The 23959-nt window shown below is 30.2% G+C and overlaps 1 protein-coding gene across 1 annotated transcript in view; it reads right to left on the reverse strand.

The window, feature by feature from the left end:
• The window catches only part of LOC117170792 (dynein beta chain, ciliary-like), a 47565-nt gene that overhangs the window by 11635 nt on the left and 11971 nt on the right, over window positions 1–23959 (reverse strand). The window contains exons 6-11 of the mRNA XM_033357830.1: window positions 21439–21680; window positions 21110–21377; window positions 16673–17531; window positions 16238–16592; window positions 15821–16092; window positions 1901–2281 (exon numbers count right to left, since the gene is read on the reverse strand). Coding sequence (XP_033213721.1) covers window positions 1901–2281; window positions 15821–16092; window positions 16238–16592; window positions 16673–17531; window positions 21110–21377; window positions 21439–21680 — 2377 coding nt within the window. The remainder of the gene's footprint in view (window positions 1–1900; window positions 2282–15820; window positions 16093–16237; window positions 16593–16672; window positions 17532–21109; window positions 21378–21438; window positions 21681–23959) is intronic.

Here is a 23959-nt window from a genome sequence, read left to right on the forward strand (position 1 = left end):
GTCAGAAAGAAACCTATACTTGTTTCTGTACATGAACTCGTCCCTCAATTTACTTTCCAAAGAAAACGGCACATATTTCTGTACAGGAACCCGCGTCTCAATCTAATTTGCAAAGAAACCTGTGCATGTTTCCGGATTTGAACCAGCGCGCCCATTAAATTTACAGCGAAAAAAAACCTTTGTATGTTTCTAGACAAGAAATCGCGGCTCCATTTAATTTACTTCGCAAAGGAAACCTGTACATTTTTCTGTACAGGAGCTTGCCCCTCAATTTACTTTCCAAAGAACCCTAATCATATTTCTGTACAGGACCCCGCGCCTCAATTCAATTTCTAAAGGAATCTATCAAGTTTTTATTTAAAAATTAACCTACTGTAATTGAGAATTCAACTTTATAGTTTGAAAATTTATCTTTTGGTAGAAATTACATTTTTGTTTTGTTTAAAAATGCAACTGCTTGGTTGAAAATTAATCTACTTATGTAGAGAATTCACCTAATTTGTTGAAAATAAATATTTTTTGGTATTTTTAGTTAAAAATTTAACTATTTGATTAGAATATCATGTATCTTTTTCTAAAATCGTCTTTTCGGGTTGAAAATTAATCGTCTTTTGGTAAAGTATTCTATTTTCTTTTGTAATTAAACTATTTGGTAAAAAATTTAACTATTTGGTTATAAATTAGCTTTTTCTGTGAAAAATTCGTTTTTCATTCTAAGATTCATCTTTTTGGTTGAAAATTTGTTTCTTTAATTGGAAATTTAACCATGTCATTTTTGATAACAATTAACCTTTTTCTTTTAAATTAAACTTTTTGGGGTAAAAAGTTCCAAATTTTTGTATGAAATTCGCCTTTTGGCTTGAAATTCTAACACTGTGGTTAAAATTCGTTTTTCATTTAGTACTGAAAAATCTCTCTTCATTCAAAATTCAACTCTTTTTGATTAAAATATTGACTATAACATTTTTCATTAAACATTCATCTTTTTTGTTAGAAAATTCAACAGTTTCGTTGAAAATTCCTAATTTTTTGTTTAAGATTAAAGTATTTTGTAGAAAATCTATCTTTTTTTTCAAAATTCAACAATATGGTTGACATTTTTCTGTTTAAGGATTGAAAAATCTTTTTTGGATGAAAATACAACTATTTGGTTGAAAATTAGTCTTTTTGGATTAAAAGCTAATCTCTTAATTAGCAGAAGTTTGAACTTTTTGGCTTGTTAAAAATGTAACTATTCAGTTGAAAATGAATTTCTTTTGGTTAAGGACTCAACTATTTTGTTGAAATTTTCTCCTTGATGAAAAACTTATATTTTTTACATGAAATCCAATTTTTTTAATTTACAGGTCTGCTATTCTATTCATGAATCAGAATTAATTTTTTCTGATTCAAAATTTAACTACTTTCTTGAAAATTCACCTGCTTCATCAAAAATTCTTATCTCTTTTTTTTAAATTTTTTGTTAAAAATTCATATTTTCAGAATTTTCTTTACATTTTTTTTTCTCTTACTTTTTTGGTTTGAGAATTACACAATTTGATTATCATCTTTTTTTCCTTTATTAAAAAATATTTTTTAGTTCAAAAATTGTCTTTTCAATTGGAAAATAAATTTTTTTGGTAGACGTATAACTGTTTAGGTGAAAATTTACCTCTAAAATTTGAATATTCCATTTTTGATTCCAAATTCAACTGTTTTGTAGAAAATTTCCATTTTTAGATTAAAAATTTTTAAATATTGAATTTTTTTTCTGGGCTGAGAAAATCTTTCTTGGTTGAAAATTAAATTCTCGTAATGCGGATGCAATGTTTTGACTTTAAATCTTAGGAATTTAGTACCTACATTATTTAATGAAAAATAATATTTTCAAAAGTACCACATTTTCAAAGAAATTTAGTACCTCTAATTTCTTTAGCAAACTTCTTGCACTCAATGTCCATGTTCTCCACATCAATTTTCCTCCAAGGAGTTGTCTTCCAACCTTCAATACTGCTTTTAACTATATTTACATAATCCCAGAGTTGCTTCAACATCTTCAATTCCCGCCTGCATTGCTTCAATTGTTTAAATTCTGGGACTGTAACTTCAAAAAGTGATGCTGATTCTTGAATATCTTTCATCTGACGTTCCAACATGCAGATTTCTTTGTCAGCTTCATCCAGTTGTTCATACGGATTTTCGCAGTTGAATTTAAAAAAACCGTAACGTCGAAAAGCTTCACGATAGTGGGCTATGGTGGTATCAAAAGCTGATATACGTCCTCGAATTCTTGAGACTTCACCTGCAATACAATGATTTAAAATATATAACACACCACCACAAAAAAATTCTGCGACCCGAGCTAAACCACCATTTTATATTTTGTTATTTTTGAGGTCGCTGAATCCGAATCCGTGGTCAGTTTGTGCTCATCAGGTCATAATAAAGGTCAAGTGAAGGTCAACATTAAAACAACCCTTAGATCGGAGAGAACTAATATAACGCAAAAAACCTTTACTCTCAGATACTTTTGGTGTCGCTGAATCCGAATTCGGACTCAGCTTGACCCCGTCAGTTCAGGATCAAAATCAAGTGAGGGTCAAAATGAGGAAAAAATCTTTGAATCAGCGTGAACCACTACATTAAGATGTTTTGGGGGTCGCTGAATCCGAATCCTGGGTCACTTTTGCCCCATCCAGTCGAAATGAGGCTCATCACAAGTTCAAAATTAAGAAAATCATGGAATTAAAGGAAACCTTTACCCCTAGACATTTTTGGGGTTGCTGGTTCCGATTCCGGGGTCAGTACAACCCCATTAGTTCGATTTAATGGTTTTCTCAATGTTGTCCTCAGGATGACATTTATTCCGGCCTGATGGAGTCAAAATGACCCCGGATACGGATTTAACTACCCCAAAAACATCTGAAGGTAGTGGTCATGCCGAATCAATGGTTTTTTCTCATGTTGACCTTCACATGACCTTAATCCTGATCTGATGGAATCAAAATGACCCCAGATTCGGTTTCGGCAGCCCCAAAAACTTCAAAGAGTAGAAGTTCTCTCCGAGACAATCATTTTCTTCTTTTTAACCTTCACTTGACCTTGATCCTAACCTGATGGTATCAAAATGATTCTGAATTCGGATTCAGTCACCCTAAAAATGTCTGGAAGCAGATGTTTTCTCCGCTCTAATGTTTTTCTTCATTCTGACCTTTAATTAACCTTGATCCTTACCTGATAGGGTCAAACTGACTCCGGATTCGGACTCAGCGACCACAAAATCGTATGAGTATGATGATTTAGCTCAGATTGCAGAAGATTAATTTTTCTCGTGTTGCTGCGTAATTAATCAATTTTTTTTAGATCAAAGTAAAAGAATAATGATTGAAAGGAATTGAAAGGGATAAAAGTGGAATGATAGCAATATTTGTGGGCTTAAAGGTGACGTTTCATTTACTGGACCGACTCATAATAGAAGAAGTTTTGGTGAAAAAGGGTATAAGAGGACAGAGTAAGGGTAGCAAAACAATTAAGAAATACATCAAACTCTCGCTTTTAGTCACCCCGTTCTCGGCCATCCTAGAACTGCTGGCTCTCGCAGTTTTTTAGAGAAGTAGGGGGAGAGCGATTACGACTTTATATAAAAGTAAATATATATTCCAATTGGAAATGAGGCAGGCGGCCCTCGTTCTTTACGCGTCTGTACCCCCGAAATCAGTCCATTTAAAGGCAACCCCCGACACTTGACTGAAAGCAAAAGTTTGGTGTTTTTTCTGGTTGTTGAAAGAATTAAGAATGGTTAATAATTAAGCTCACGCAAGAAGAAATAAGGAGAAAAAGATGAGCAGGAGTTAAGATGAGAAAAGAATAGAAGATTAAGTGTCAAGAAAAAAAGAAAAAAATTTAGAATAATGGAAATTTATATATTAGAAGAATAGTGCTGCAAAATAGGAACGAATTTTTAACAGGAAAGGCTAATAAAGAGATAAATTAAAAACATAGAAGGATTAATAGTAGAAGAAGTAAAGATGGGAGGAGAAAGGTGGGAGATGGTCGGGGTGCATATGAATAATAGTATGTAGGAGAAATCAGAAGAGATGAGAGAACTTGCGTAAGAAAATAAATAGGAGTTTAGGCTTATAATAGAGTAAAACTTTTTGATATGAGAACAGGATATAGGGAAGGAAGGGAATGAGGAGGCGAGCAAGAAAGTAAATCCAAAGACAAGAGACTCTATGCAGAGGAAAGAAATTGCAAAAGAGTTTGGAGGAAATGAAATGATTTATCTTTAACAAAAAAATAGAGGAGAAGGAAGGGGAATATACACGCTCAGAACGAGAGAATGGAACAATAATTAATGATGAGATAGTGGACAAAAGGTAAAAGACTTTCCCATAATAGTGACATGGCTAAGAAGGGCGTAACGGTAAAAAGAGTAGAAGAAGATGGGAGCTAAGACAGAAAAAGAAGCTTAATTGCAAGTTCGAAAAAATAATTTGACCGGAAAAATTTGTACTTAATTGTCGATAAGACTAAGATAATAAGGTTTATAAGATGAACCAAAAGAAAAAAGAATGGACAGGGAGATTGAAGGGACTAATGTTAGAAGATATAAGAGTTTCAATGTTTGCGATGTTTCTTGCAATGGGATGGAGATCATAGAGCTCATATAAGGAAAAGAATAAAAGTTTGGGATGGGTAATAAAACCGATATTGGGTATAGGATAATAGAGGTTAGAAAAGATTGGAGAAGGAGAAAGTGGTTATTTAATACGTTGCGCTGGTGTGGTTGGTATTAGGATAAGGAACAGAAATATAAGCATCGATTGAAAGGGAATCAATGCCTATACATATATGATGAGAAAAGAAGTGCAAAGGGATAAATTAATTCCTAGAGTAGGAAAGAGGTCATGAAAGTTTGAGACAAAATTAAGAAAGGGAAAGGAGGGGAGGGGGAACGATACAATGTCTGTGAATGGGAAGAGAAAAAATGGTAGTATTTATGGAATGGATGTAGGGGAGGAATAAAGATAAAGGAATGTGGTAAGAGAATGTGGTGAAGATTTTTGGGAAGATCGTATTTTTATCAACTGCAGATGTTCATAACATTTTTTAATGTCTGCTGAAATTTAGAAAATTACAGAGACCCACAAAAGAAAAAAAGTTGTCTGCAAAAGGCAAATGACTAGGCTACCCTAATGGATTATGAGTCGCTGAATCCGAATATGGCCTCATAATTTGTCCCACACGTCTCACTTTTCCCCTAAATTCAAATAGTAGGGAATAGCCTAGGTATTTTCTCGTTACACAGACCATACAAAATATTCGTCTGCACAAGAAAAGTGATTAGGTTACCCTGAGACGTGTAGTAAAAATTCTGAGGCCAGATTTGAATGCACCGTCTCGTACAGGCAACTTTTTTTTGTAGGCCCGTGTTATTTTTTACAAAAATAACAAAATTATGAAAATGAGCATTTTTTTAAATACGCAGTTTATTATTATGTAGAACCAAGAGATATAAAAAAACTGCAAATTTATTATTCGTTATTAAAAGGTGCTAATATAGGCTACTTTTTTGAAAATTACTTTCGATTTCCGACTTTTTTATTTTTTCACCTAAATTACAACTTAGTGAAAAGGTCTCACTAAGATAATCCAATAATTTTTTTTTGGAACGTTAATTCTTTTTAATTTAAACTTTTTTTGTTACATTTTTGGTTCAGAATTGGTCTGCTGTGATGAACAATTTATTATTTGTGCAAAAATTTAGATATTTTACTGAAAATTCCAGTATTTTTTTTAAAAGTTACCCTTTTTGGTGTGCAAATTGAACTCTTTTCTTAAAAATTCCTTTTTTTGGGTTGATAATTCAACTGGTTTGTTAGTAAATTAAATTAAATGAAAAAATTAATAAATTATTTAGTTGATTTTGTAAAAATTTTAATTGGAAACTTTTCTTTGTTGAAAGTTAAACTAGTGTTTTGAATTTCGTCTTCTTAAGTTTAAAATGTATTTCTTTTCATATAAATTTAAATACTACTTTATGCAAAGATTAACTGTTCTTTTAAGAAATATATTTTTTTGACTGAAGGTTTATTATTTTCATTAAAAATTCAACTTTTTGATTGAAAATGTCTTGTGTTATTGGAAATACAATAATTTTTTGAAATATCAACTATTACCTTGTTCGTTGTAAATTCATCTTTTTTATTTAAAAATTTTATTAGTTAGTTAAAAAAATCAAAGATTGTATTAAAAATTTAAAAAGCTTGTAAAAAATTAACCTTTTTCGGTAAGAAATTCAACTGCTTTGTTTAACAATTGTCTTTTCAAATTGAAAATTCAACGATATTGTTACAATGTTTTTTCTTGACTGAGAAATATTTTTTGGTATAATATTTGATTTTTTCACGTACAAAAATACCAATTTTGTAGAAAATCCAACTATTTGGTTGAAAATTAACTCTCTTTTTTTGAAAATTTATATTTTCGTGTTAAAAAATCTAGATGTTTTATAGCTTTTTCGCCTCCTTTGGAAAATATTTAATCTTAGTGTGTTTAAAAATAAAAATTGAAAATTCAACTGTTTTTGGTTTAAAATAAAAATATTTTGTGTTGAAATATTAGATATTACATTTTTTAATGCTAATTTATCTTGTATTGGTTAAATATTCATCTACTTGACTAAAAGTTGAAGTACCTCGTGAAATTTTTTTCTGTTTTTTGAAAATTAATTTTTTTGATGAAAATTTACATTTCCGAGTTAAAAATTAAACTTTTTGTTTAAAAAATTCATTTTGCCTTGAAACTCGAGTAATTAGTTATAAAACTCAAATATTTGGTTCAAAATCAACAGTTTTTATTTTTTATTTTTTTAAACAAATTTAATGAACAAATTCACTATTCGGGCATTTTTCAGTAAAAAATGCGTTTTTTACATTGTATTTTTGTCCTTTCAGTTTAAGTTTCTCATTAATTTATTCTTTTGAAATTTAAATTTCGAAAAAAAAACGACTAACATAAAAAACAAAACATTTCCATCATCAGATGCCCGAATAATGCATTTTTTCAATAAATCTGTTTTGAAAATATGAATAATTTTTTGACTAATTGGTAATTTTGCTGAAATTATCCTAAAGTTACCAATTAAAAAGACTAAAATCGAAAAAAAACTAATTTTTCCGTCCATACATGCCCGAATAATGCATTTTTCGTTAAATTTGTTTAAAAAATCATTAAATTGATCAACTTATCATGAATGTTGCTAAATTTGATATGAAAATTGTAATTAAAAAGCCCGAAATAGAAGAAAAAAGAAATTTTCCGTCGACAGATGCCCAAATAATGGAATTTTTATATTAAATTTGTTTTAAAAAATGATAAAATTTATCTAAAATTATAAATTTTGCTGAAATTATCATGAAGTTACGATTTAAAAATGTTGACATCCAAAAAAACGATTTTTTTACGGACAGGTGCCCAAACCATGCATTGTTTTTCATATAAAAAAATCCTAATATTAATAAATCAATTATGAATTTGGGTAAAATTATCATAAAGTTCCTAATTATGAAAAATACATCGAAAAAAATAATATTTTTCTTTAGAAATGTGTCTAATTAATGCATTTGTTTATTTTTTTTCGATTTCAGTCTTTTCAGTAGGAAACTCTAGGATAACTTCAGTGAAATTAATAATTATTTTATACATTTCATATTTTTTAAACAAATTCTTTATTCGTACATCTGTTGATGGAAATATTGTTTTTTTCACGCAAGTCTTTTTAATTAGAAATTTCAATATGAAAATAATGAAAGTAATAAGGAATTTTAAACTTAAAGGACTGAGATTGAAGAAAAAAAATTTGTCAACAAATACCCAAATAATAAATATATTTATTTAATTTGTTTAATATTATAGAATTTAGCAACTGCCTAAGTATGAATATTAATTAAATCATCATTGAGTTCCCAATCAAAAAGACTGACACAATTTTCCCGTCGAAAGATGCCCCAATAATGCATTTGTTTATTAAATTTGTTTTAAAAAATTATGAAATTGATACAAATGTTATGAATTTTGCTGAAATTATTATGAAGTTCCTAATTTAAAAATTTGATACCGAGGAAAACGAAATTTTCCAGCGACGAATGCTCGAACAATCCTTTTTTAATTAAATGCTAATTTTTTCGACACATTTGTTTATTTAAAACAAAAATTAAAAGCCTAATTTAAAAATCAGGCTCGACAACTCCATTAGAGATTTCTTCAGCTTTTTTTTTTAATTTTCCTGGCCCAAATCGGTCAATATTTGTGGACTTTACGTCGTTTTTAACCGAAAAAGTAATTTTTTTTCCACTGTGTTCCGGTCGGGTGTTTTTCCCTTAAGCTACTAGAAAATCGAAAGAAGAATCCTTCTTAAGAAATACACACATTATTTTTCGAGGTTTTACGTATTAATACAAATACAAATTTTTAAACAATATGTATTTAGTCTTTTCAGACTACCGTCTTTTTAGACTAATTTTCTAGTAGCTTATTGGAAAAGCACCCGACCGGCAATCAGAAGTTCTGTGGTTCGATTCCCAGCTAATCGAAGGAAGAGATATTTTTCAGAAAAAAAGTTTAATCAACAAAAAATTTTAATTCATACCTCCATCTAGTCTGAAAAGACGTTAAGAATTTTTTGTTATTTAGAGAGTTAACGTAGATCGATTGTGTTGATTTTTGTTCAACATTCAAATACTACATTATAATCTTGTAATAATTTTAACATACAATTTTTTATAAACGGAATAAAAGATTATTTAAAATACAAATTAAAAATTCTCCTATTTATTATTTTATTGTAAACAAAACATTACAACAAAAAAGTGACATAGTTTATATTTCAATTAAAATGAAATTTATAATAAAAAAGTTTTTTAACCAAGATGACGAACTTGCAATCAATAAAGACTTTTTACTCAAGAAAGAAATTAAACTTGATCTAAATTGTGAAACCTTTAAACTAAAAGACGTATTTTTCCTACAAACATTGAATTTTCAAATAAAAAATATGAATTTCAACAAAAAATCAATTTCCCATAAAACTGATGCATCTTTCAAAAAAAAAAATGAAATTTCAATCCAAGAAAACAATTTTTTCCACCAAAAAAGGAGATTTTTCAACTAAAAAATATCAACCTTCAAAAATGAAAATGTTACATTTCCAGTTAAAAAATCAATCTTAAACAACAAAGAACCTTTCCACTAGAGCAAATAAGAAGAATTTTTAAACAAAAAGTGGCATTTAAAAAAAATAGTTTAATTTTCTATGGAAAACGATTTTAGTTTACTTTTTACTATCAAAAAAGGAATTTTTAAACAACAAATGAGTTGCTGTAAAAAAATTGAATTTTTTATGCAATAAGACAAATTTTGAATAAAAAACGATGAATTTTGAAACAAATTGTTGAATTCTCTTCAAAATATTTGCATTTTATTCAAAAAAGATTAAATTTCTTGAAAACAGATGAATTTTTAATAATAGAAAAAATAGCTTAATTTTCATCAAAAATAAATTCCTGTTGACTTTTCAAGATCAAAGTATGAATTTTGTAACAAAAAATAAGTTTTTTTGAAAATAGTTGGACTTTTTCTGTTCACAAAGACAAATTTTTTTAATCAAAAAGGATGTATGTTTAACAAAATAATTGAATTCTCAATTAAATGGTTGCATTTTTATCCAAGAAAGATGAAACTTTTCAAAAACAGAAAAAATTTTAATAAAAAAACACCATTTTTTAAATGTTGAACTTTCATTCATAAAAGATTTCAGTTAAATTTTCTAGGCCAAAATATAAATTGGAACAAAAGGGAAATTTTCTATGAAATAGTTCAAGTTTGAACAAAAAAGTAGAATTTTTAACCAAAAAGTTAGATTTTTTAATAAAATAGTTTAATTCTCTATCAAAGATTTGCATTTTTATCCAAGAAAGATAGAATTTCTCCCAAAAATCAGATTAATTACAATTTTTTTTAAGTGGATTTTTTTTCAGAAAGGATTTCAATTTTCTTTTAAACAACAAAAAATAAGTTTTCTACGGAATAGTTAGATTTTCAAAGAACAAGTATCATTTTCAACCAAAAAGTATGAATTTTAAAACAAAATTGGTGAATTTTCAAACAAACAGTTGCATTTTTATTCAAGAATGATGCAATTTTTGCTAAAGCAGGTGAATTTTGAAATTTGAAAAACAAACTTTAAATAAGAGTTGAATTTTGAATCAAACTGTTGTATTTGTATTCAAGAAAAATTAAATTTTTTCTAAAACAGATGAATTAAAAAAAATTCATCTAAAGAAGATTCAAGTTCACTTTCCAATATCAAAATAAGAATTATAAACAATAGGTTCATTTGCTGCTAAATAGTCAGATTGTTTAATTTTAAACTAAACAGTTGCATTTTGGTCTAAGAAAAATGAAAATTCTACTAGAACAGATAAATTTTAAAATCAAAAAGACAAATTTTGAAAAAAAGGTTGAATTTTCGTCTCAAAATATTTAATTTGACTTCAAAATTTAAGAAATTTAAATTAGATTAAAATCTAAATTAAAAATCCTATTTAACGAGCAATAATCAAATTGATGCTAACTCTTTTTAAAAAATAAGAATCCAGCGACCAAATTTGGACCAAAACGAACAAACAAATACAAAAAATCCTATTGTAATTTCCAAAAAATCAACAAAAAAAGGTCGGCCAAAAATAAAAAAAGAGGAAAGAAAAATGAGAAGGCAGCCAACCACATCCCTTCCTTCTTTTTTTCTTTCTTTCGTCTTTTTCATTTTTATTCTCATCAAATTATAATAAAATAACATTTAAAATAAAAATGAAAAAATAAATAAAATTGCATTACCAACGTTTCTAATTACTTTAATTTTCTTTTGAAAGGGATGAGCAGAAAGAAAATTTAAAATTCTACCTGAATATGTACTGTTTCTATACTAATTGGTAATAATACGAGGGATGTTCAAAAAGTAAGTTTCCCTGCTCCGGGAAAAAAGAAAAAATTTTTAGGTTAAAGTAACATATGTATTTATTATTTGACTTATGAACTATTTTTCTACAGAGTCCCCTTGGACTTGAATACATTTTTTATATCTGTTCTCAAGCTTTAACAAACCTTTTTTATAAAAATCCGTGTCCTGTTTTTTAAAAATAATTTAACAAAGTCTTACACTTCATCATTTGAATTGAAGTGATGGCCACCCAAACTTTCCTTTAACTTAGGAAAAAAAAATGTCACTTGTTGCGATATCTGGAGAGTAGGATGGGCCATCAAAAATTTTCCATTTGAATTTTTCCAGTAAGGTTTGTGTTTCTTTGCTGAATGAGGCCGTGCACTGTCGTAAAAAAGCAACACTTTTTTCGATAATTTTCTAGGACGCTTTCGTTCAATGGCACTTTTAAGTATATTTACCACTTCACAGTAACGATCTGCATTTATCGTGGTACCGGATTCAAGAAAATCAATCAAGAAAACACCTTCGTTGTCCCAAAAAACTGTGGCCATAACCTTACCAGCAGAAAATTGGATTTTTGCTTTTTTTGGAGCACTCTCTTCTGATTTTTTTCCAAACCTCACTTTGTCGCTTCATTTCAGGATTTGTGTGGTGTACCCACGTTTCATCCCTTGTCACAATGCGTGAGTAAACAATTTCGCCTTCATCTTCAAGCATGTCAAGAAATTTTCCTGCAGACTGAAGTCTTTTTTGTTTGTGATCATCTGAAGGCAGGCGTGGGACTCACCTCGCACAAACTTTACGGTAACCAAGATGATCCTTTATGATTGTGTGGATTGAAGTTCGACAAATCTCGATTTCAGGAGGCATTGAGTTCAAAATTCTGTCAATTGTAAAGTGCCTATCCGCCAAAACGACTTTTTCGACTGCCGCGACTGCTTCATCTGTAATAACGGTTTTTGGCCTGCCTGCACACTGCTCATCATGAACTTCTCCGCGTCCCTCGAGAAAATAAGTACGCCACCGACGCACCATTTGCACACTTATGCATTTGTCACCATAAATATGCACTAATTCAGTGTGAATTTCGTTGCCATTAAGCCCTTTTGCAGTTAAAATGCAAATAACTGCATGCAACTCACAAGTGGACACGTGTTTCACAGGTAGCTCCATGATTTCCGAGCCGGTACTGATGAAAAAAGAATTTTCGGCAGCTAAGACCGGTTCTGCTTTTATCGGTATATCCTAAACTAAAACTATGTTCGGTCCCAGCTCGCTAGATGGCGCTGGGGCAAAACGGCAGACTAGGGAAACTTACTTTTTGAACACCCCTCGTATTACCGTCCCAACCCTTATGTCTTTTTGACATAATCGAGTACGTGTTTTTATATTATCCCATCTATTTGAAATTGCCTGTTTAAATAATTCAAGGGGTATACTTGGAAACTTCGCAATAATACCAAATTTTTTTCTTTATTACAATAGGATGTTTTGTGTTCGTTATGTTCCAAATTTAGTCGTTGGATTCTTGTTTTTTAACAGGAGTTTGAAACAATTTGATTATTGGACGTTAAATATGATTTGTAATTCGAATTTTAATCTAATTTAAATTTCTAAAATTTTGATATAGCTGCCTTGGACCGAAGGCTATTTCTATAATGTTTTGTTTTTTAATGAAATAAGAGTTAAACATGGTTCTGACGTATTCCAAAAGGTTAAATTATGTTGTGATATCAATCAAAAATTAAGAGACAGTATTCTTCAAAAAAGGTTTTTGATTGAATGCAGAAGAAATGGTGTTTTACCTAAAAAAATATTTTTCTTGGATAACAAATTTCGAGATTTTTCTTATCATAGTAATTTTTGCAATAGAAAATTTAAAGCCATTTCAAACAATTTTTAATTCTCACTACTAAATTTATTTATCAAGCATGTTTGAAATCACGGTAAATTTTTAAATTCAAAATTTTCCAGAATTAGAAGTGAATTAGAAGTTTGTTTACAACAAGATGAAATTATTGATCCCTCAAAGCATCAGATTCTCCTCAATCAAATATTTTTTAGCAGTGATGTAAAACATGATAACGAATATCTAATTTGATTCATCAGCAAACTAATTTTCAAGAGAAACATTGAAATTTACATAGGATTTTTGTAGAAGGAGGTAAATATCCTTGGTTTGTGAATTTGACAGATATTCGAATCCCTGATTCAGTTACTGATATTCTCAAATTAGTTCAAGGTTTCAGTAACCGTATGATAAAAAGTAAGGCAAAACAAATTATGGAAATAGTAAAAGATGTTGAATCTAATAGACACAAAATTCCTATTTTGGTTCAGCAGAATTTCCGAAACAACGTGTTACACTTCTCAAAGAGATTTGTTAATAAAAATAGTTTGCATATCAGTAATATTGATCGAAAAATTTCTAAAGGCTTCATGATAATGAAGGAGTTTCTTAGAACTAACCCTGATATAGTTTGCTTGATAAAGGCAGTATTACTGTTTGCATGAAAAAATCGGATTACATTAGGGATATGGAGAATTTGCTTTCCGATCATGATAATTTTGAATTATCACATGAAAATCTGCTGAAAACATTAAAAAGAAACACTTTTAAGATGCTTGACAATTGGAGAAAGAAAGGACTTCTGGCAAAAGATATAAAGTGAACTGATATTAACACTGAAGACACAGGTCTTGCAAGATGTTATGATTTGAGAAAAATTCACAAAGATGACTATCCCTTAAGAATAGTTATTTGAATTTTAAATATTCCCACAACATTTTTAGAACAGAATTTCAATCTGATTCTCAAAGACTCTATCAAAACTTCTAAATATAAGGTAAAAAATAGCTGGGAATTTCAAGAAAGTATTATTCAAAAAACGTTTCCAGATGACCATGTAATGATTTCTTTGGATGTTATTGCAATTTTTCCGAGTATACCCCTTGAATTAGTTAAACAGGCAATTTTAAATAGATGGGATGATATAAAAACTCGTACTCGATTGTGTCCAAAATATTTTATAGAAGGGATATTTTTTATTATGGTGTCAACTTATTTTAAATTTAATGGATCTTTTTATAGGCAGAGGTCTGGTACTCCCGTAGGTTCAGTGATTCATTTCTCTGATTTTAGCAGAAACAGTGATGGAAGATTTGGAGGTTTTTGCAATTGGGAAATTAGATTTTGTTTTGCCTTTTTATTTTCGCTTTCTCGACGATACCTTATTATGTGTTCCTCTAGCAAAGTTGCAGATGGTCATTGATACTTTTAACAATTTTCATCCAAAACCTCAATTTACTCATTATATAAGAACAGAATAATAGAATCAGTTTTTTGGACATAGAAGTAGTTAAGGGTTGGGATGGTAATATTATTACTAATTGGTATAGAAAATGTACATATTCAGATAGGATTTTTAATTTCCTTTCTGCTCATCCCTTTCAAAACAAAATTGCAGTAATCAAAAACTTAGTTGACAGAACTCTAGGCTTGTCCCATTTTTCATTTCACACAAGAAATGTGAATATTGTTAGGAATATCCTTTTTCTGAATCATTATCCACAAAAGTTAATTGAAAAACATATTGCAGTTAGAGTTCAACAAATCAAAAACAGAGTAATAATTTGCTCGCAGATAATCAGAAAGAGATAAAGAAATATAGTTTGTTTAATACCTTTGTTCTTCCATTTTTTGGTCAAATTTCTAAAAATATTCAACTTATGTTAAAAAAGTTTAAAATTCATACTACTTTCCGTATACCGTTAAAAATGGATTCAATGATAAATTTTTGCAAAGATCCTTTGGATAATTTTGAAAAGGGTAGTGTTGTCTATAAGAAGCTGTTATAAGAGTGTTTCACCAGACATACAAAGGAATTTGTTGATGCTGATGTTGACCGATTTGGATGAGTTAAACAAAAGTTATGCTAATATGATTAATTACATTTAAAGAGGCTATCTCATGAATTCTGTTTTTCTTTTACTTTCTCTATTTCTGATGTAATTGTGACAGATATTTATATTGTGTTTACAACAGATTGGCCTACTAACCCTCATTCGATTCTCAGGTATCAGAGAGAGAGCACATGTTCGTGGGTGCTGTCAATTTCTACCTTTTAAATTTGTTTTGCTTTGATAAGGGTACTGTGCAAGTACCCAAACTTTGGTAATGCAATTTTATTTATTCTTATTTTGAATTTTATTTTACTGTAATTTGATGATAATAAAAAAAGAAAAAGACGAAGAAAAGGAAAAAGAAGGAAGGGAATGTGGCTCGCTGCCTTCTGATTTTTCTTTCCTCTTTTTTATTTGTGTCCTAATTTTTTTCAGATTACAATAGAATTTTTTGTATTTGTTTGTTCATTGTGGACTTTCTTAATCAAAAAGACCAATTTTCAGAAAAAATAGTTTTCATATAAAAAAGATTTTAGTTGACATTATCAGCAAAAAAATTAATTTCAATCATTAGGTTAATGCTTTACGAAAAAAGTTCAAGTTTTAACCCAGAAAGACAAATTTCAACAAAACAGTTAAATTTGCAACCAAAAACACTGCCTTTAAAAAAAATATTGAATTTTCAACTAAATAATAAAATTGATAACTAAAAGGATAATCTTCAGGAGTAAGTTTTTGCAAACTTGAAAAAATTACTTACATGAGTGAAGTACCCTTACCATCTCTCTGATGATAATGCAGATTCTTTTCAAAATTAATCTAAATCTGGTTAAAACTCAGACAAAAGGGAAAATTGTGTCAAAATAATCAATTTCAGGTGATTTATACATTTTTTAAAAATATTTTTGTAATAACTAAATTGGTTTATTTAACCTGCTTGTAGGGGTGCAACTTGCTGCTTCACCATCTGAGCTAATTTTTTTGTATTAGCCCACTGCTCTGGCAATTCTTGCAAAAGGACATTCACTTCTTCTGGAATATCTTGATCATAAAATTTTAAAAGTTCAATTGTCTCCTGGAGTGGTATGAACATCTCATCAGTAGTTGGTTGCCTTTCTTTCACTTTCATCAGGTAGCCCATCACGCTAACCAGACCTAGGTAGTCACCCGGTTGTATCTGCTGTAATAATCCTTCATCTGCTAATCTGAAATCAAAAATTGATGGGTTTTTGATAAACCAACAAAAAATTATCTGATGATTAACTTAAACAGACCGATTTTTAATTAAAAAACACTGGTAATCAACCATTGATGATTTAGTAACATCAAGAACTACCGGTGCTAATTTACCTTATGAAGTTCCCCAAGTCTGCCAAGCTATTAGTGACCCTTTCAACTAAATGCTTTTTAAACATACTCGACCACTTGCAAACTGTATTGAGCAAAGATTGCTTAAAAGGACGCAAATCCACCCTAAACCACCCACAAAAGACCTTCGCCGGTTCCATTTCCTCAATTTCAAGATAAAGCCCCTCATAAAGATCAATCTGCTCCCTAAAATTCTCCATCTTAGGTTGACACTTCTCAGGTGATTTTGGGTCTAAAGCTGCTATCATTTCCATCTCATCAAGTGTCAGTTGTCGTGAATACTCAAGAAATTGTTGCATCACTATCTCTCTATCCTCCAACCACAAATATGCATATCCTGAAATTAATCAATTCCAATTTGGGTAAGCATATTTGATAGGACTGGGTTAAATTTCTGTGAATAAGGAGGACGCATACCTTCAAAAACTCCACAAAACTCAGTAGCTTCCTCAATTGCTCTATTCATCCCAATTAGTATCTCCGCTTTCATAGCCTTAATATCCTCATCCTCTTCCAATTCAGCAGCATAACCTTTGCTATCGTTAAGCCTTGGGACAAGAGCAGCCATTCCAATAATATCAGTCAATAACCCAGAAACTAGTTGATCCAATCCATCAGGATCATCCTGTTCCAGGGATGGCACATAGTAAAGATCAGGTTCTCGAAGTTCCAAGCGAGCCTCCAGCAATGGTTCCTTTTGACCCACTGGATCCATGTTTTCCACCAGATAACTTAGACTGCAACCTACAGTTCTTCTGAGAGACTCTATCACCATCTCGTCAACGAACTGGACATACTCTTTCCAAGCTTCGTTTTCTCTATCAGTAATCTCGAAGTAATCTTGGTTCTCAGACAAAATTGAGTGAATCTGTTCAGCTGCTTTCTTTATTTCTTTGTATCGTTTCGAGACTTTTTCTGTTCTTTCATCAAGAGACAGAAGCGAGTCCTTCCGACGATCTTTCCTTTCAATTAGAGGGGTCTTCATCCAGGGCTCGAATATCGCTTTGATCTTTTCTACATTAATCTGACTTGATTTTACTCGCCTCCAGACACTGTCCACCAGGGAGCCTAATTCCGTTATATAATCACTGAGGCCTTCTGATTTCCAGCATAATTCATTTTCACCTCTTGATATGAGGGAATCTACTTTCGCGACCTCGAGCTCGATGAGTTTGAACTCAACTCTGCGGGATGTCTTGCGAATGTTGTTGTAGGAAGTGACTGTGCTTCCTAATAAGATACGGTAGTTTCTGAAAGTTTCTTCTGTTTCTGCTACCTGAAATTGATTTGAATTTCTTGACTTGACTGACAAGAGGAAGCTACCCTTTGGAATTTCGTTTGGACTTATACTTGTGGCATTAAAAGATCATTATAAAACTTTTAGTGCACTAAAATAATAAAAAATGTGCTTCTAAGTCATTCGCGAGAAAAAATTTATCAGGCGGTAGCGTTCGGGATTTTTTATCGAACAGGCTGGGCTCGATTCTCGCTGCCTGCATTTTTCTTCCCATTTTTTTTCATTTGAATTTCTATATTGCAATTTTCCATTCCATGTTTATCACTTTTACTAACAGTTATATATTTTTCATAAAGTCGTAGGTTAGCGATGACAACATAATATTTCTAAGACAAGGAATGTTTTTGAAAAAATTTTATTTTATGTTGGTGGAAAAATGGTAATATTCCTATATTGGACTACACATCTCAGTGGTTCGGAAAATTAATTTTTATTCTAACTTAAAAGTGCTTTTTCGTATTTATCTAGTTCCCAATCCCACTTCTGAAAGATTTACAGTTTTTCAGGGTCAACAGAAAACTTTCTAGGAAGTGTAGAATTTTCAAATAAAAAAGACCAATTTTCAACTAAATAATTAAATCTTCAACAACAACAAAATATATTTTCAAACAAATACTTAAATTTTCAACAAAAAATAGAATAGTTAAATTTGCGGGTAAAACATTTAATTTTTAATTAGAAGAGAAAAAGAATTTTCAACACAATAATTAAACTAACAACCAAATAGATGAATCTTAAACTAAAATTATGAGCTTCCGACTAGAATAGTTAAATTATGAGTTCAAAAATTAATTTTTATTACAACAAAAAAACTAATTTTCATCCAAATTGTTAAATTTTTTACCCAAAAGATTAATTTTTAAATAAAAGGATGAACCGTCTACCAAAAGAAGATATTTTTATAAGAAGAATTTAACTAACCACCATATGATGGGATTTTCCACAAAATAGATGAATTTTCGACAGCACAAAAATAATTTTTAAAACAAATAATTAAGTTTTAAACAAATAACGGAAAAGTTAAATCTTACAGGTGAAACATTAAATTTTCAAATTAAAAAACGAATTTTCAAAACAATAGTTAAACTATCAACCAAAGGATTTAATTTTTAAATGAAATTATAGAGTGCCAAACTAGAATCTTTAAATTACCGGTTGAAAAATGAATTGTCAAAAAAAACGAATTTTTAACAAAATAATATAATTTTTTACCAAAGAGAATAATTTTTCAATGAAATGATGAACCGTCTTCTAAATGAATATATTTTTAACAGGATAGTTTAACTATCAACCATATAGTACAATTTTCAACAAGAAAGATGAATTTTCAATCAAAAAATTAATACATTTTTAAACAAATACCTCAATTTCAAACGAAAAATAAAGTTTTTATATTTTGTATATAAAACATTTAATTTTTTTAAACGAATTTTCATCAAAGTATTTAAATTTTTTACCAAAGAGATCAATTTTGTAATGAAATAAAGAACCGTCGACCAAAAGAATACATTTTTGACCGGAGAGTTTAACTATCGACCATTTATTACAATTTGCAACAAAAGAGATGAATTTTCAACCAAAAAATTAATAAATTGTTAAACAAATACCTACATTTTCGAAAAAAAATTAAATAGTTGATTTTTGTTGGTAAAATATTTCATTTTTAATTTTTAAAAAAGTTCTTTCAACATAATAGTTAAAATATAAACCGAAGAGAGGAATTTTTAAGTGAAATGATGAGTGCCAAACTAGAATATTTAAATTATCGGTTCAGAAATTAATTGTAAAGAAAGAATACATTTTTTACGGGAGAATTTAACTCTCAACCATATAGTAAAATTTTCAACAAAAGAGATGCATTTTCAACTAAAAAGATCAATTTTCTACCAAAAATGACAAATTTTTAAAAATAGTTGAATGTTAAACCACAGGATATCAGTTTTCAACAAAAAACATAATAGATACATTTTTAGCTCGAAAACTGAGTTTTACCAAACAAAAATCAATTTTTAAAAACAGAGTTAAATTTTTGTCTATAAATTATACGTTTTTTACCATATTGTTGGATTTCCAACTAAAAAAATCGTTCAATCTTCAACCATAATTAAATTGTTTAATTTATAGTTGAACAAAGAATTCTCAGTGAAAGAAAAAAGAATTATCAACAAAAGAATTGAATTTTCAGGCTGAAAAGGCAAATTTTTTGCATTTTCAAATAGAAAGAATTCTACAAAAAAAAATTGTTTACTATAATAAATAATCTTTAACTGGAATAGTTCAATTTTTAGTTAGAAAAATTACTTTCCTACCAAAAATGTGAAATTTAACAAAATAGTTCAATTTTCAACAAAAATTATGAACCTTTAATGAAAAAAAAGTTAATTTTGAACAAATGCGATGAATTCAGTATTTGAATTTTTAACCAAAAAATATAAATTTTTAACAGGAAATATTTCAATTTTATATAAAGAACAGTTGAATTTAAATCAAATGGACGAATTTTCAACGAAACAAAAAAAATGTTCGTGAAAGGAATTGAATTTTCAACCATGAAAGATTGCAATAGTTCAATTTTCAATTTAATAAATTATTTTTCTACCGAAAATGTAAATTTTCAACAAAATAGTTTAATTTTTAACAAACATTACGAAGCTTTAATGAAAAAAATAATATTGAACAAGTGAGTTGAATTCAGAATTTGAATTTTTAATGAAAAAGTATAAATTCTCAACAAGAAATATTTTAATTTTAAATAAAAAATAGTTGACTTCAAACCAAAAGGACGAATTTTCCACAAAAGATTTAAATTTCTAATTAAAATATATAAATCTTCTAATTAAAATGGAATAATTAAATTTTCAGGTCAAAAAATCAATTTCCAAAAAAAAGGCGAATTTTCAAGAAAATACTTTAGTTTTCAACTAAAAGGATAAATTTTTAACAAAAAGGGTAATTCTTAACCAAATCGTTATATTTTAAACCCAAAAGATGAATTTTCAACTAAAAAAAATGCTTTTAAACGAGACTTTTGAACTTTCAGCAATAAATGAAATTTTTTTACAAGAAAAGAATTTTTCAACCAAGAAGATAATTTTTGTACCCTAAAAATAAATTTTAAACAAAATATTTAAATATTTATCCTAAAGGACGAATCTTCCATTCCAGAAATTAATGTGTTTTCTTTCTAAAAATGTGTCGATGCATTTACCTAGTTTTCACTCCCACTTCTAAAAGATTTACAACTTCCTAGGAGCAAAAAGGGAAATTTGAGAAAATTTTAAAATTCAGCACAAAGAAAAAGAAACAACTTTTGGAGGTAAAACTTATAATAATTTCTAGAATGATAGAAATTTATATTTTCCTACCACAGACAATTACAGGGCATTGATATTTTTTCGCAATTTTTTCCCATTATACCAAATACTAATCTATCATTCTGATGTTCAATTTTTCGATGGAATAAAAAAAAATAAATGTGTATAAAATTGTTGCATAATAATATTTTGATCTAGTTAGTATTTCAAATTGATCACCTGGAATTTATTGTGATAGCATACCTCTAAGGCTACTTTAGGGATTTCCATATGAGACATCAGCTTTAAATAATTTACTTCCTTCAAAATTGCAAGTAAATCAGGATCGAAATTCAGATTCAGAACAGAAACTTGATCTCTTGACAGCAAAGAACGACTTAAACCCTTGTCAACAAGTTTTGGAACAATTTTAGTCCAATCACCAAAAAGTGACTCCTCCTTGTCACTTAGTAATTTTCTAAGCCTCTCATATCGTGCAATTATGTTTTTTCCATCTTCACTTTCTACAATTCTGTAAAATATATTTGTAGTTCTTTAAATGAACCGGAAATGGTTGTTTTTAGAAGACTCACGGATGTTGGAGAGATTTGAAAGCTTGGACAGGGTGATCGATTCGCTGCCTCAGCATGCTCGTAAATTGTAAAGCAGCAGCCAACGGGGGAAGGTTACTCATGGCTCCTCGAGATCCCAGATTAAACAGGACCTCGGCCATGGTCAGCTCGTTCCTTAACAGTTCCAGGATACGAGAATAGCGATTCGTGAACTGCTTACAAATTACTGGACGTTCTAAAACTGTTCCAGCAATGTTGATCAACTGTAATAAAAAAATAAAATAGAAAAAAATAGTAATTGGAGTAGATTGCTCCCAAATCTTCCCTTATTAAACTCCACTCTCTTGAAACTTATTTATCTACTTTTCATTTCCTTATTTTTGTATCCATGCTGCCCCTCCCTACCCACAACTTTCTTTCATCCTGAAACTTTACATTGTACTTTTCTTTGCTACTTTCCCTTCCATAGTATTGCTACTCCCCCTTCCCGTACGTACTCCTTTTCCTTGCTCTTTATTCTCACATTTGAGGTTTTCATACTTCTCCCATCGCTTGCTTACATCTCCAGCTACTTCCCCTCTAAATGCGCTCACTCCATTCTGACACTTCTTTTACTCTACAACGTCTCCTATTTTACTTGTCCAACCTCATTTCACTTTCAAATTGTACCCCTCTTATAACTCCCCGTTCTCCCCACAATCTCTTTTCCCACATAATTATCCCTCCTCCTCATGTATACTACTTCTCTTCTACCACTCATTTGACCCTTTTTCTGATTTACCTACTCTCCTTCTCTACTTTCTAATACATCGGTTCATTGCTTCTCACTTACAATATTACTCTTCTTCTCCTGTACTTTTGCACTCCATACTTTACCTTTTAATTTCTTACCTTTTCCGCCACTTTTCCCTCATAACTCCTCCATCACCCCACGTAATCTTTTTTATTCTCCTATAACACTCTACTGTCCCTACCCACGCTTCAATACTCCTCTCTTACACTTTTCCTCTACTTCTCTGCCTGCCCCTACTATCATTTTCATACTTCTACTCTACTTCATACTTTCTACTGTATCACATTTGTCCCTTCCTCTACTTCTTCTTACCTTCCACATTCTTCCTTTTCTCATAACTGTACCTTATGCTCACCTGCACTACATTTTTTTATCTACAGCCCCTAATTTACGTCCCTTATTAAACTTACTCCCCCTTTCCTACTTTTCATCAATATACCCTTTTCATGCTTCACCTTTGACTTTTCTACTTCCTGAGCTACGTTCCCTTCCTAAGCACTTATTAGGTGCTCCTGACCCTCCTCTCACCACTTATATTCCTGTGCGCAATCCTTCACTCTCCCTGTCTACCCTTTAGTACTACTCACCCTCTCTTATGATTTTTATCATCACTTTTGCCATTCCCACACTTCACCCTTCACTTTCCTACTTACCCATACACTTTTCCCTTCTAAGCTCCGCCTAGTCTCTCTCTTATAACTTCAATTCCTCTACACTAAAGCTTACTCCCCCTACCCATTTTATTCTTATTAAATTTCCGCTCTCCTCACTTATGTATTCCACCCCACTTCTCCACTTAAGACTTCCCTTTATTTCATCTTCGTTACCGTCTTACACTTCTTTTTACCAATTTCTGCTTGCCAGATTTCTTCTACCACTTTTCGTACATGCCCCACAATTTTCCTTGGATAACCCTCTCTCCGACCAGCTCCTATTACTTCTATTCTCCTACACTGTTCCTACCCCTTTTAACTATTCTTTACTACACCCCCTCCTTTCTTATACTTTCCCACAACTTCCCTACTTGCCCCTACTATTTTTTACATACTTTCCCTCTGCTTACTTTCACATTTCGCCCATCCTCTCCTTTTTCCTCTCACAAACCACCATTCTACTTCCTCTGTTCTCCCTCATTTCCCTCATTTCGGTACTTCCAGTTCCATGTGAGATGTACAACAAACGGAGACCCGGCCGAGAATATAAAGGTTTCCTCGGTAAAAGTATCAGATAGGGATTCCTTCCGAACCAATTCGATGTCATGCGAATAATTTCGGAATATGAATCCGAACCAATTCTAGCTAAATCGAATCAACCCGGAACTCAAATTCGTTAAAAATTAATCCGACAATATCTGAATGAATTCAAATTAAATTTGTAATCCGAATGAATTCAAACTCGGATTAACCTAAAAAGATATTTAGTCCGAATGAATCAAATTCAATCTGAACTCGGATTTATTTAGATTCATTCATCTGGATTGAAAATTAAATGTTTATCAAACCAAGTTCGGATGGATTCAGATTGAACCGGATTGATTCGGATTAATTTTTTACCGATTCGGATAATGGATAGTTACTAAAATATCACTGGTACCGACAGTAAGATTTGCGGGAAAATTTTAAATGATTCAGGTGTTATTTCAAAAGATAAAGTATTAATTTTAGAGAATCCAAAATATGTCAATGTTTGGATATTTACAAAAAAATAAGAGGCTTTGTTCGAAAATTGCAAATAATTTTTTATTCATGC

The sequence above is a fragment of the Belonocnema kinseyi genome, chromosome 4, assembly GCF_010883055.1.
Source record: "Belonocnema kinseyi isolate 2016_QV_RU_SX_M_011 chromosome 4, B_treatae_v1, whole genome shotgun sequence".
Taxonomy (NCBI): domain Eukaryota; kingdom Metazoa; phylum Arthropoda; class Insecta; order Hymenoptera; family Cynipidae; genus Belonocnema; species Belonocnema kinseyi.